General features: G+C 43.7%; 1 protein-coding gene across 1 annotated transcript in view; it reads left to right on the top strand.

Annotated features, from left to right (window-relative positions):
* Nucleotides 1–14,856, top strand: part of LOC148454263 (transient receptor potential cation channel subfamily M member 2-like) — a 188,307-nt gene that overhangs the window by 67,754 nt on the left and 105,697 nt on the right. The window contains exons 6-8 of the mRNA XM_088461126.1: nt 6,626–6,817; nt 9,469–9,571; nt 10,488–10,609. Of these exons, the coding sequence (XP_088317252.1) occupies nt 6,626–6,817; nt 9,469–9,571; nt 10,488–10,609 (417 nt within the window). The remainder of the gene's footprint in view (nt 1–6,625; nt 6,818–9,468; nt 9,572–10,487; nt 10,610–14,856) is intronic.

Genomic DNA, 14,856 nt, shown 5'->3' with positions numbered 1-14,856 from the left:
ACAAGCTCAGTACATTCTAAGCTAAAGGGAGTCACACAGGGAGACAAGCTCAGTACATTCTAAGCTAAAGGGAGTCACACAGAGACAAGCTCAGTACATTCTAAGCTAAAGGGAGTCACACAGGGAGACAAGCTCAGTACATTCTAAGCTAAAGAGAGTCACACAGGGAGACAAGCTCAGTACATTCTAAGCTAAAGGGAGTCACACAGAGAGACAAGCTCAGTACATTCTAAGCTAAAGAGAGTCACACAGGGAGACAAGCTCAGTACATTCTAAGCTAAAGGGAGTCACACAGAGACAAGCTCAGTACATTCTAAGCTAAAGGGAGTCACACAGAGAGACAAGCTCAGTACATTCTATGCTAAAGGGAGTCACACAGGGAGACAAGCGCAGTACATTCTATGCTAAAGAGAGTCACACAGGGAGACAAGTTCAGTACATTCTAAGCTAAAGGGAGTCACACAGAGACAAGCGCAGTACATTCTAAGCTAAAGGGAGTCACACAGAGAGACAAGCTCAGTACATTCTATGCTAAAGGGAGTCACACAGGGAGACAATCTCAGTACATTCTAAGCTAAAGGGAGTCACACAGGGAGACAAGTTCAGTACATTCTAAGCTAAAGGGAGTCACACAGGGAGACAAGTTCAGTACATTCTAAGCTAAAGGGAGTCACACAGAGACAAGCGCAGTACATTCTAAGCTAAAGGGAGTCACACAGGGAGACAAGCGCAGTACATTCTAAGCTAAAGGGAGTCACACAGAGACAAGCTCAGTACATTCTATGCTAAAGAGAGTCACACAGGGAGACAAGCGCAGTACATTCTATGCTATAGAGTGTCACACAGGGAGACAAGCTCAGTACATTCTAAGCTAAAGGGAGTCACACAGGGAGACAAGTTCAGTACATTCTAAGCTAAAGGGAGTCACACAGGGAGACAAGTTCAGTACATTCTATGCTATAGAGTGTCACACAGGGAGACAAGCGCAGTACATTCTATGCTAAAGAGAGTCACACAGGGAGACAAGCGCAGTACATTCTATGCTATAGAGTGTCACACAGGGAGACAAGCGCAGTACATTCTATGCTATAGAGTGTCACACAGGGAGACAAGCTCAGTACATTCTAAGCTAAAGGGAGTCACACAGAGACAAGCTCAGTACATTCTAAGCTAAAGGGAGTCACACAGGGAGACAAGTTCAGTACATTCTAAGCTAAAGGGAGTCACACAGAGACAAGCTCAGTACATTCTAAGCTAAAGGGAGTCACACAGAGAGACAAGCTCAGTACATTCTATGCTAAAGGGAGTCACACAGGGAGACAATCTCAGTACATTCTAAGCTAAAGGGAGTCACACAGGGAGACAAGTTCAGTACATTCTAAGCTAAAGGGAGTCACACAGGGAGACAAGTTCAGTACATTCTAAGCTAAAGGGAGTCACACAGAGACAAGCGCAGTACATTCTAAGCTAAAGGGAGTCACACAGGGAGACAAGCGCAGTACATTCTAAGCTAAAGGGAGTCACACAGAGACAAGCTCAGTACATTCTATGCTAAAGAGAGTCACACAGGGAGACAAGCGCAGTACATTCTATGCTATAGAGTGTCACACAGGGAGACAAGCTCAGTACATTCTAAGCTAAAGGGAGTCACACAGGGAGACAAGTTCAGTACATTCTAAGCTAAAGGGAGTCACACAGGGAGACAAGCTCAGTACATTCTAAGCTAAAGGGAGTCACACAGAGAGACAAGCTCAGTACATTCTATGCTAAAGGGAGTCACACAGGGAGACAAGCGCAGTACATTCTATGCTAAAGAGAGTCACACAGGGAGACAAGTTCAGTACATTCTAAGCTAAAGGGAGTCACACAGAGAGACAAGCTCAGTACATTCTAAGCTAAAGGGAGTCACACAGAGACAAGCTCAGTACATTCTAAGCTAAAGGGAGTCACACAGAGAGACAAGCTCAGTACATTCTATGCTAAAGGGAGTCACACAGGGAGACAAGCGCAGTACATTCTATGCTAAAGAGAGTCACACAGGGAGACAAGTTCAGTACATTCTAAGCTAAAGGGAGTCACACAGAGACAAGCGCAGTACATTCTAAGCTAAAGGGAGTCACACAGAGAGACAAGCTCAGTACATTCTATGCTAAAGGGAGTCACACAGGGAGACAATCTCAGTACATTCTAAGCTAAAGGGAGTCACACAGGGAGACAAGTTCAGTACATTCTAAGCTAAAGGGAGTCACACAGGGAGACAAGTTCAGTACATTCTAAGCTAAAGGGAGTCACACAGAGACAAGCGCAGTACATTCTAAGCTAAAGGGAGTCACACAGGGAGACAAGCGCAGTACATTCTAAGCTAAAGGGAGTCACACAGAGACAAGCTCAGTACATTCTATGCTAAAGAGAGTCACACAGGGAGACAAGCGCAGTACATTCTATGCTATAGAGTGTCACACAGGGAGACAAGCTCAGTACATTCTAAGCTAAAGGGAGTCACACAGGGAGACAAGTTCAGTACATTCTATGCTATAGAGTGTCACACAGGGAGACAAGCGCAGTACATTCTATGCTAAAGAGAGTCACACAGGGAGACAAGCGCAGTACATTCTATGCTATAGAGTGTCACACAGGGAGACAAGCGCAGTACATTCTATGCTATAGAGTGTCACACAGGGAGACAAGCTCAGTACATTCTAAGCTAAAGGGAGTCACACAGAGACAAGCTCAGTACATTCTAAGCTAAAGGGAGTCACACAGAGACAAGCTCAGTACATTCTAAGCTAAAGGGAGTCACACAGAGAGACAAGCTCAGTACATTCTATGCTAAAGGGAGTCACACAGGGAGACAAGCGCAGTACATTCTATGCTAAAGAGAGTCACACAGGGAGACAAGTTCAGTACATTCTAAGCTAAAGGGAGTCACACAGAGACAAGCGCAGTACATTCTAAGCTAAAGGGAGTCACACAGAGAGACAAGCTCAGTACATTCTATGCTAAAGGGAGTCACACAGGGAGACAATCTCAGTACATTCTAAGCTAAAGGGAGTCACACAGGGAGACAAGTTCAGTACATTCTAAGCTAAAGGGAGTCACACAGGGAGACAAGTTCAGTACATTCTAAGCTAAAGGGAGTCACACAGAGACAAGCGCAGTACATTCTAAGCTAAAGGGAGTCACACAGGGAGACAAGCGCAGTACATTCTAAGCTAAAGGGAGTCACACAGAGACAAGCTCAGTACATTCTAAGCTAAAGAGAGTCACACAGAGACAAGCTCAGTACATTCTATGCTAAAGAGAGTCACACAGGGAGACAAGCGCAGTACATTCTATGCTATAGAGTGTCACACAGGGAGACAAGCTCAGTACATTCTAAGCTAAAGGGAGTCACACAGGGAGACAAGTTCAGTACATTCTAAGCTAAAGGGAGTCACACAGGGAGACAAGTTCAGTACATTCTATGCTATAGAGTGTCACACAGGGAGACAAGCGCAGTACATTCTATGCTAAAGAGAGTCACACAGGGAGACAAGCGCAGTACATTCTATGCTATAGAGTGTCACACAGGGAGACAAGCGCAGTACATTCTATGCTATAGAGTGTCACACAGGGAGACAAGCTCAGTACATTCTAAGCTAAAGGGAGTCACACAGAGACAAGCTCAGTACATTCTAAGCTAAAGGGAGTCACACAGGGAGACAAGTTCAGTACATTCTATGCTATAGAGTGTCACACAGGGAGACAAGCGCAGTACATTCTATGCTAAAGAGAGTCACACAGGGAGACAAGCGCAGTACATTCTAAGCTAAAGAGAGTCACACAGGGAGACAAGCTCAGTACATTCTAAGCTAAAGGGAGTCACACAGGGAGACAAGCGCAGTACATTCTAAGCTAAAGGGAGTCACACAGGGAGACAAGTTCAGTACATTCTATACTAAAGAGTGTCGCACAGGGAGACAAGCGCAGTACATTCTAAGCTAAAGGGAGTCACACAGAGACAAGCTCAGTACATTCTATGCTATAGAGTGTCACACAGGGAGACAAGTTCAGTACATTCTATACTAAAGAGTGTCGCACAGGGAGACAAGCGCAGTACATTCTAAGCTAAAGGGAGTCACACAGAGACAAGCTCAGTACATTCTATGCTATAGAGTGTCACACAGGGAGACAAGTTCAGTACATTCTATACTAAAGAGTGTCGCACAGGGAGACAAGCGCAGTACATTCTAAGCTAAAGGGAGTCACACAGAGACAAGCTCAGTACATTCTATGCTATAGAGTGTCACACAGGGAGACAAGTTCAGTACATTCTATACTAAAGAGTGTCGCACAGGGAGACAAGCGCAGTACATTCTAAGCTAAAGGGAGTCACACAGAGACAAGCTCAGTACATTCTATGCTATAGAGTGTCACACAGGGAGACAAGTTCAGTACATTCTATACTAAAGAGTGTCGCACAGGGAGACAAGCGCAGTACATTCTAAGCTAAAGAGTGTTACACAGGGAGATGAGCACAGTACATTCTTAGCTAAAGGGAGTCACAGATAATATACTTAACAACATCAGAACTGTAATATAATAGCTATAAGGAGGAACAACAACTGCAATTGGTTTTATCACACTTAAATCTGCAGAAAATTACTCAACATGGAAGTTTGTTTTGGAAATTAAAGTTAAGTGGTATAGAATGTGGAATTAATAGTAAATCCTGGAGACAGTCCAAGCCCAGGTGAGGAAGAGATAGAGCCATGGGAAAAGTGGATCCAGTGCAGAACCAGAATTGATGAGAAATCAGCCCTGAGTGTAACAGATAACAGCAGAAAAGATTCATAGAATATTGATTCAGGTTCAACAATACATTTCAGCTGCAATGTACAATGGTTCACTAAGATAAGTGAGTAAGATCATATCACAATCAAAGGAAATGGCAATCAGTTGCTGACAGTCACTAAATTTAGAGCAATTAAAGCTTAATTGAGGATTGGTTAAAGAAATAGTCACAGAAATCCTATGTACCAGAAACAGAAAAAAATCTCAGTCAGTGTCCTAGAGTAGAGAAGCCATTACATTACATTTGCAAGAGGAAAGTGCACCTTGAGATATAGACGTAAGAGACTCATTGCTACAGGCACAAGACTCTAGCAATTGTATGTCTTTAATACACAGCAAAGCTATGCAATGATTACTAGTGAGTCACAAGCATTGGAACTCTGGCACAGAATACTTGGTCACCTAGCATATGACTGTGCAGAAGTTTCAGAAAGGGATGGTCACAGGAATATCAATGACTAATACAGAGAAACCCATGTGTGAAAGCTGCATATTTGGAAAACAGAGTTGTTAGCGATTTCCAGCCAATAGAGCTAGCACACCTCTTGAGATAGTACATTAAGATGTCTATGGACCAATGGAAGTAAAATATATTAGTGGATATAGATACTTTGCGACAAATCTAGATGAATTTACGATAATGACACATATGTACTTCAAAAAGGATAAATTTAAAGGAGACAAAAAAATGCAGAATACAAAAGACTTTTGCAGAACCAGACAGACTCAATGTTCTAAGAGCTAAATATGGAGGAGAGTGGCTCAACAGAGAGGTGGAAATTATTGACAAGATATGGAATAGAGCCTCAGTTGACCATTGCTTATAGTTCAGAGCAAACTGGAGATAGTGATCGAGCAAACCGTACACTAGTGGAGAGAGCAAGGTGCACGCTGAAGGATGTAAACTTGGAATAGCAATTTTGGGCAGAAGCTGTGTCCACAGCAGTCTACTTGAAGACTGGAGCATGCAGCGAGGCCACTGTGACTCCTGGCCTGCCCCCATGAGGGGAGGCCATGCCCCTTTTGCGGGCACACACAGGGAGACTGCCTGGCCCAGTCCATCCCTGTTGACAACACTGTGAAAGTGTTGAGACAAGAGACTGTAAATAAGACCCACTGATGTGGGTGAGGATTTTTTTAAGTTCCCCAAAGGAAGGCCAAACCCAATTTGCTCAATTTCATAATGTTCTTTTGTGGAACTAACCCCACCTTCGTTACAGGTTGCAATAGAAAAAGCTTCATTTGAAGGTTTGTGTAACACAGAGAAGCCTGTAGCAGGGTAGGAGGAGGGGTATTAGTAGCTGAGTGCAGTCTCCAACAAAAAGGCTCCTCTAGGGAAGCTTTGTTCCATAACCAAGATGGCCACCAGTAGTATATCTGCACATGCGCCAACTTGCCATTGTATATGAGTGACATGGTGGAGGATGGACACCCTCCTCTTAGCTCCGGGGACCCATGTAAAATCCCCGCTGTATCCAGTAGCCCATACCCTGCACCACTGCCCAATAGAGGAGAGTCACTGGCTAGTGAGCTCTCTGTGCACCTGCTCCTCTAGGTCCAGAGTGTGTATTATAACAGTGAGTACGGCTGTACAAACTATTTCCAACAATAAACCACAAATCCTGGTGAAGTAATTTAACATCAAGGCTGCACCCATCAGCATTATCCTGGCTCATTCATGATATATTTTGATTGTTACTTGTCCTTATTCTCCCCCGCATATAAATGTATTTGCTTTATTTTCCTGTGACCCGTTCTCAATTCCCCAATGTCCACTTTCTCCTCTCTGCAGACCATACACAGCTCCATAAATAATGGCACCCCATGTGTTGTCGTGGAGGGATCTGGGCGCATTGCAAATGTTATTGCAGAGGTGGCAAATCATGGTTCTTCCAAAATTACAGACGCCCTCATTGAGGAGAAACTGCAGAAGCATTTCCAGAAGGAGAAAGACAAATTTGACATTAAGACATGGACTGAAAAAGTGAGTGAGACATTTTGTATTTTCATTCTAATTATTATCATAATAGCAGCGTGTACAGACCCAACCTAATATATTATACAGCCTCCAGCCCAATGTACAATTCTCTGTTCTAACCTACTTTTGCCCATCTCCGTTCTTGCTTTGGTGTGTGGGGTTCTCCTTGGATTGTGTACTATGGGCCTGATTCACTAAGGAATGCTATTTTGCTAATGTGCACGCAGCTCCATTGTGGTCATCATATCAGCGGTGATATGCAAATGATTGCTGCCGCTCTGTGATTGCAGCCTAAGGACGCCCACTTCCATTTACTGACATCCATATACCTTAGCAAGATAGCAAAATAATCAGTAACATCGGACCCATATGCACACTTGCAAAAGCCCAGACCTTTTTTTTTCTTAACCATAATCTTTACCCTAACCATGCCATTGGTGCCTAACTCTAACCCTGCCTCCTGGGGCCAAAACCTAACCATCGGGGGTAAGTGCCTAACCCTAACCCTAACCTGAACTATAAAAAAAAAAAAAAGTGTCAAGTGTTGACAATTTGTTTGTGTCGACCATTTTTGTGTCGACCTTTTGACCAAACCCTTGCTGTAAAAAATACTAATAAATAAATATTCATGATATAATGTGAAAAACGGAGCGCCTACTAGTGTCAAATAAACTTTGCAAAACAAACACAAAAGTGAAGAAAAGTCCGTGATAAATCCACTACTTATCTGGAAAGATGTTCTTCAGTCAAATCACCATTAGGAGGCATATGAAAAGGAAAAAAAAAAAAAGAAAACACAGGCTGTAGGGAGGAAATGGTGCCACCCACAGAGTCTTTGTGTGGGGTGGCACCGCTTGGCCATACCTACTGCAGTTACTTGTAAGATGTGAATAAGGTACACTACTGTGACATAACCTGAATAAGGGTCACGACTGTATGAAGTCAGACAGCACCAGATGCAGACTTGCATCTCATTACTGTATATAATACTGTATTTGTGTGGGGTTGATACTGCGGTGTCTGTTATCAGTGAGACTACAAATCCCAGCCTGTCTCAGATCTTGTACAATACAATCTGTACTATAGTTTATGTCCAGACAGTAATTGGTGGCTGAACTACTGTACAAACACTGTGTAAAGAAAATATATATTTTTAAAAAAGTACAGTACTCACACATACTTGAATGATTTAAATCTTTATTACACATTTTTCTACAGCTCTGATTCTAATATGAAAATGCTGTACTACAGTACTGTATATTGTACCGAATCACAGGTTCTGTCAGCCAATCATCGGGCAGTGATGCAGAAAATGCATTGGATATCAGACGCATGCACAGTAAAGTTTAGGAAAAGCGACACCTGGTGGACAAAAAGTTGTATTACACGTTATGACTTTTCCAGTGCCATACTATGTTCTGTTGCTATCAATACTGAATGCCCGACTTAAGATGTACCATATGGCACGAGATGCAGGGCGTGCTACATGGTGTATGGAGCAACAAACTAGCTGGGCCCAGCTGTAGTTGCCCTGGGGCCCCAAGAAGCCTTAATTGGCAACAGCAGACTGATCTCATTTAGAGTTGAGAGAATGCAAAAAAAAAAAGAGTACATTTCCACATGGGTAATACAATGCTGAGAGATTAAATCTTGGCACACATCTTTGCGATCACTCTTTTGATGCAATGTTTCATCTACTTCACTCCCGATCAGAAGTCCTGACCACAGTACCCATACGCGCATACACCTTCAATCCCCGAATTACAGTAATATTAAAAGAAAATGATTGTACCTCCCACGAGGCGGCACTGCTGCTGCTGGGGTAGAATCATAAGAACGGTAATAAGAATGGTGGAAGGTGCATACACAGCACTCTTTTGGGCCTAATTCAGACCCGCTCGCGAGCGCTGAGCGCTCGCAAGCGGGTCGATGTTAGCTAAGGGCGCATGCGCACGACAGAGGTGGCTCCATCGTGCGCATGCGTGAGACCCGAATAACGACGGCCAAGCCTTCACTATGGGTCTAGCACCAAAGGGGGCATGCTGTCGATGGTGAGTGACAGCATGCCCCCGTTGGTGGGCGTGCCGGGGGCATGGCTGCCCAGACGGAGGCATTCTTATGGGAATGCCTACCGTCTGGGGCCGGCCCCACTGACATCACAAGTGATGTCAGTGAGAGTGCCTTCGGCTCTGATAGAGCCAAAAGCACTGATGGGCTTGCGGCAACGAGACCCTACCACAAGGGTCTCGTCACAAGCCCGATGGTCGCGATGGTCTTGACCATCGCGACCATCTTTTTGGCCGCTCGCTATAGCTGTGGGTGGTCACCCACAGCTGTGCGAGCGGCCAGGAGGCCGCTCTAAAAACTAAGAGGGACAGCCCTGATTCAGAGCGAGCACTCTGTCAGAGCGTCCGGCTCTGAATCAGGGCCTTTGTCCAGTCTCGCCCAGTCGGATTGGATGAATAATAACCTGCACATACAGTTATTATATATAAAAAATACATGGATTAGTCACCTTGAAGTGCAACATGGTTTGTCTAGGGGCAAAGTTCTAGGTCTACAATACAATATGTCTGGCTGGAGAGAGAGATCTGTTACAGGTCACAGCTTCTAATAATATAATATTTTCCTGACACTTATGTCCTCTTGCCCCACAGATAAAGGAGATTGTCGGCAATGAATCCCTGCTGACCATCCTCCAGGAAGAGAATGTGGGAGACCATGGGATGGACGCAGTAATTCTGGAAGCAGTGGTGAAAGGTCAGAGAGTGAGGTGTATCTACATTGGGTTAGGGTATGTGGTGGAAAAGCGCCAGGGGGCCCCACACCACACACCCTGCACCCATACATTATACTGACCTCTCCAGAGTCTGGTGCTGCGTAAATTGGCAGGAATATGTTGCAGCAGCCACTTTCCTGAAGATTTGCACATGTGCAGTAGAGAGACTACACTGCAATTGTGCTAATGAGGAGGGGGGCGGGATTGCACAGAGACTCCAAACAGCCCCCCTCCATTAAACAGCTCTGGAGAAATAGTTTGCTCCATGCAGTATAATAACAGTGTATAATATGTCATGCTGATAGAGGCCATGTCCTTATTACAGGTACTGGCGCTGGCCCATGACTTAGGGATCAGTTATATATTAATGTTGATCGTCATTCCTGAGAGATCTTACAGTGTGTGCTGCTAGCCTGCAGACATATCCTGGATACGATGAATGACGTGGTGTTTTCTGGTGAATGATAATGAAGCCTTATTGCAGAGCTGTGTATCACTGGGGTAGAATTATGATCATAGGGCCTGATTCAGCAAGGAACACAGGTGAGAGTCCGCACACAGCCGGTCAATGCCTTAAATCGGGAAGCGATCGCAGTCTATACAAAGACCCAGAGAGAAAAATATTGACAAGTTAATTGTTTGTGGGTGGTTGGGTGAATGTCTCTGCGTTGTGACGCTGTTACAGGGGTATGCGTAATTAAGCCCCATAATTGGAAAACGCAGCCAGAGGTCTGGTTGCACACAGAAAGTTGACAAAATCCTGAGTGAGGTCAGGTCAAACACTATTATGCATATGGATTCGATAGTTCTTGAAGTTACCGATGTTTTCACTATCTTGCTAACAATTCAGGCTGAATAAGGCCCTTAGTAACTGACTGGTGGTTATTTGTCTGGCAGCATCAAACAGTACTGATCCTAATGGACAGGAGAATTGGGAGCATCCGCTAAAACTTGCAATTTCCTGGAATCGGGCAGATATTGCAGAGAAGCAGATATTTACTAAAAAACTGACCTGGAAGGTAAGACCTCCATATATTACTTTCTCACACCTGGCCTTTCCTGTGCTATCACCCTTATACCTCAATGTTCTCTCAGACCTCCATATAATACATTCTCACACCTGGCCTTTCCTGTGCTATCACACTTATACATTACTGTTCTTTCTGACCTCAATATAATACATTCTCACACCTGGCCTTTCATGTGCTATCACCATTATACCTCAATGTTCTTTCTGACCTCCATATAATATATTCTCACACCTGGCCTTTCCTGTGCTATCACCCTTATACCTCAATGTTCTCTCTGACCTCCATATAATATAGTCTCACACCTGGCCTTTCCTGTGTTATCACCCTTATACCTAAATGTTCTTTCTGACCTCCATATAATACATTCTCACACCTGGCCTTTCCTGTGCTATCACCATTATACCTCACTGTTCTTTCAGACCTCCATATAATACATTATCACACCTGGCCTTTCCTGTGATATCACCCTTATACCTCACTGTTCTTTCTGACCTCCATATAATACATTATCACACCTGGCCTTTCCTGTGATATCACCCTTATACCTCACTGTTCTTTCTGACCTCCATATAATACATTCTCACACCTGGCCTTTCCTGTGCTATCACCATTATACCTCACAGTTCTTTCTGACCTCCATATAATACATTCTCACACCTGGCCTTTCCTGTGCTATCAACATTATACCTCACTGTTCTTTCTGACCTCCATATAATACATTCTCACACCTGGCCTTTCCTGTGCTATCACCCTTATACCTCAATGTTCTCTCTGACCTCCATATAATACATTCTCACACCTGGCCATTCCTGTGCTATCACCCTTATACCTCACTGTTCTTTCTGACCTCCATATAATACATTCTCACACCTGGACTTTCCTGTGCTATCACCATTATACCTCAATGTTCTTTCTGACCTCCATATAATACATTCTCACACCTGGCCTTTCCTGTGCTATCACCCTTATACCTCAATGTTCTCTCTGACCTCCATATAATACAGTCTCACACCTGGCCTTTCCTGTGATATCACCCTTATACCTCAATGTTCTTTCTGACCTCCATATAATATATTCTCACACCTGGCCTTTCCTGTGTTATCACCCTTATACCTCAATGTTCTCTCTGACCTCCATATAATACAGTCTCACTCCTCGCCTTTCCTGTGCCATCACCCTTATACCTCAATGTTCTTTCTGACCTCCATATAATACATTCTCACACCTGGCCTTTCCTGTGCTATCACCCTTATACCTCACTGTTCTTTCTGACCTCCATTTATTACTATCTCACACCTGGCCTTTCCTGTGCTATCACCCTTATACCTCACTGTTCTTTCTGACCTCCATATAATACATTCTCACACCTGGCCTTTCCTGTGTTATCACCCTTACACCTCAATGTTCTTTCTGACCTCCATATAATACATTCTCACACCTGGCCTTTCCTGTGCTATCACCCTTTTACTTCAATGTTCTTTCTGACCTCCATATATTACTATCTCACACCTGGCCTTTCCTGTGCTATCACCCTTATACCTAAATGTTCTTTCTGACCTCCATATAATACATTCTCACACCGGGCCTTTCCTGTGCTATCACACTTATACATTACTGTTCTTTCTGACCTCCATATAATACATTCTCGCACCTGGCCTTTCCTGTGCTATCACCCTTTTACTTCAATGTTCTTTCTGACCTCCATATAATACATTCTCACACCTGGCCTTTCATGTGCTATCACCCTTACACCTCACTGTTCTTTCTGACCTCCATATAATATATTCTCACACCTGGCCTTTCCTGTGCTATCACCCTTATACCTCACTGTTCTCTCTTACCCCCATATAATACATTCTCACACCTGGCCTTTCCTGTGCTGTCACCCTTATACCTCAAGGTTCTTTCTGACCTCCATATAATACATTCTCACACCTGGCCTTTCCTGTGCTGTCACCCTTATACCTCAATGTTCTCTCTTACCCCCATATAATACATTCTCACACCTGGCCTTTCCTGTGCTGTCACCCTTATACCTCAAGGTTCTTTCTGACCTCCATATAATACATTCTCACACCTGGCCTTTCCTGTGCTGTCACCCTTATACCTCAATGTTCTTTCAGACCTCCATATAATACATTATCACACCTGGCCTTTCCTGTGCTATCACCCTTATACCTCACTGTTCTTTCTGACCTCCATATAATACATTATCACACCTTGCCTTTCCTGTGATATCACCCTTATACCTCACTGTTCTTTCAGACCTCCATATAATACATTCTCACACCTGGCCTTTCCTGTGATATCACCCTTATACCTCAATGTTCTTTCTGACCTCCATATAATATATTCTCACACCTGGCCTTTCCTGTGTTATCACCCTTATACCTCCCTTTTTTTCTTTCTGACCTCCATATATTACTTTCTCACACCTGGCCTTCCCTGTGCTATCACCCTTATACCTCACTGTTCATTCTGACCTCAATATAATACATTCTCACACCTGGCCTTTCCTGTGCTATCACCCTTATACCTCAATGTTCTCTCTGACCTCCATATAATACAGTCTCACACCTGGCCTTTCCTGTGCTATCACTCTTATACCTCAATGTTCTCTCTGACCTCCTTATAATACAGTCTCACACCTGGCCTTTCCTGTGTTATCACCCTTATACCTCAATGTTCTTTCTGACCTCCATATAATACATTCTCACACCTGGCCTTTCCTGTGCTATTACCCTTATACCTCAATGTTCTCTCTGACCTCCATATAATACATTCTCACACCTGGCCTTTCCTGTGCTATCACCCTTATACCTCACTTTTCTTTCTGACCTCCATATATTACTTTCTCACACCTGGCCTTCCCTTTGCTATCATCCTTATACCTCACTGTTCATTCTGACCTCAATATAATACATTCTCACACCTGGCCTTTCCTGTGCTATCACCATTATACCTCAATCTTCTTTCTGACCTCCATATAATATTTTCTCACACCTGGCCTTTGCTGTGCTATCACCCTTTTACCTCAATGTTCTCTCTGACCTCCATATAATACATTCTCACACCTGGCCTTTCCTGTGCTATCACCCTTATACCTCACTTTTCTTTCTGACCTCCTTATATTACTTTCTCACACCTGGCCTTCCCTGTGCTATCACCCTTATACCTCACTGTTCTTTCTGACCTCCATATAATACATTCTCACCCCTGGCCTTTCCTGTGCTATCACCATTATACATCAATGTTCTTTCTGACCTCCATATAATATATTCTCACACCTGGCCTTTCCTGTGTTATCACCCTTATACCTCAATGTTCTTTCTGACCTCCATATAATACATTCTCACACCTGGCCATTCCTGTGCTATCACCCTTTTACTTCAATGTTCTTTCTGACCTCCATATAATACATTCTCACACCTGGCCTTTCCTGTGCTATCACCCTTATACCTCAATTTTCTCTCTGACCTCCATATAATACAGTCTCACTCCTCGCCTTTCCTGTGCCATCACCCTTATACCTCAATGTTCTCTCTGACCTCCATATAATACAGTCTCTCACCTGGCCTTTCCTGTGCTATCACCCTTATACCTCAATGTTCTCTCTGACCTCCATAAAATACATTCTCACACCTGGCCAATCCTGTGTTATCACCCTTATACCTCACTGTTCTTTCTGACCTCCATATATTACTATCTCACACCTGGCCTTTCCTGTGCTATCACCCTTATACCTCAATGTTCTTTCTGACCTCCATATAATACAGTCTCACACCTGGCCTTTCCTGTGTTATCACCCTTACACCTCAATGTTCTTTCTGACCTCCATATAATACATTCTCACACCAGGCCTTTCCTGTGCTATCACACTTATACTTTTCTGTTCTTTCTGACCTCCATATAATACATTCTCACACCTGGCCTTTCCTGTGCTATCACCCTTTTACTTCAATGTTCTTTCTGACCTCCATATATTACTATCTCACACCTGGCCTTTCCTGTGCTATCACCCTTATACCTCAATGTTCTCTCTGACCTCCATATAATACAGTCTCACACCTGGCCTTTCCTGTGTTATCACCCTTATACCTAAATGTTCTTTCTGACCTCCATATAATACATTCTCACACCTGGCTTTTCCTGTGCTATCACACTTATACATTACTGTTCTTTCTGACCTCCATATAATACATTCTCACACCTGGCCTTTCCTGTGCTATCACCCT

This window comes from Taudactylus pleione, unplaced genomic scaffold (genome assembly GCF_031769625.1).
Source record: "Taudactylus pleione unplaced genomic scaffold, aTauple2 ptg001020l, whole genome shotgun sequence".
NCBI lineage: Eukaryota > Metazoa > Chordata > Amphibia > Anura > Myobatrachidae > Taudactylus > Taudactylus pleione.
This window is presented reverse-complemented; position numbering and strand designations above follow the sequence as displayed.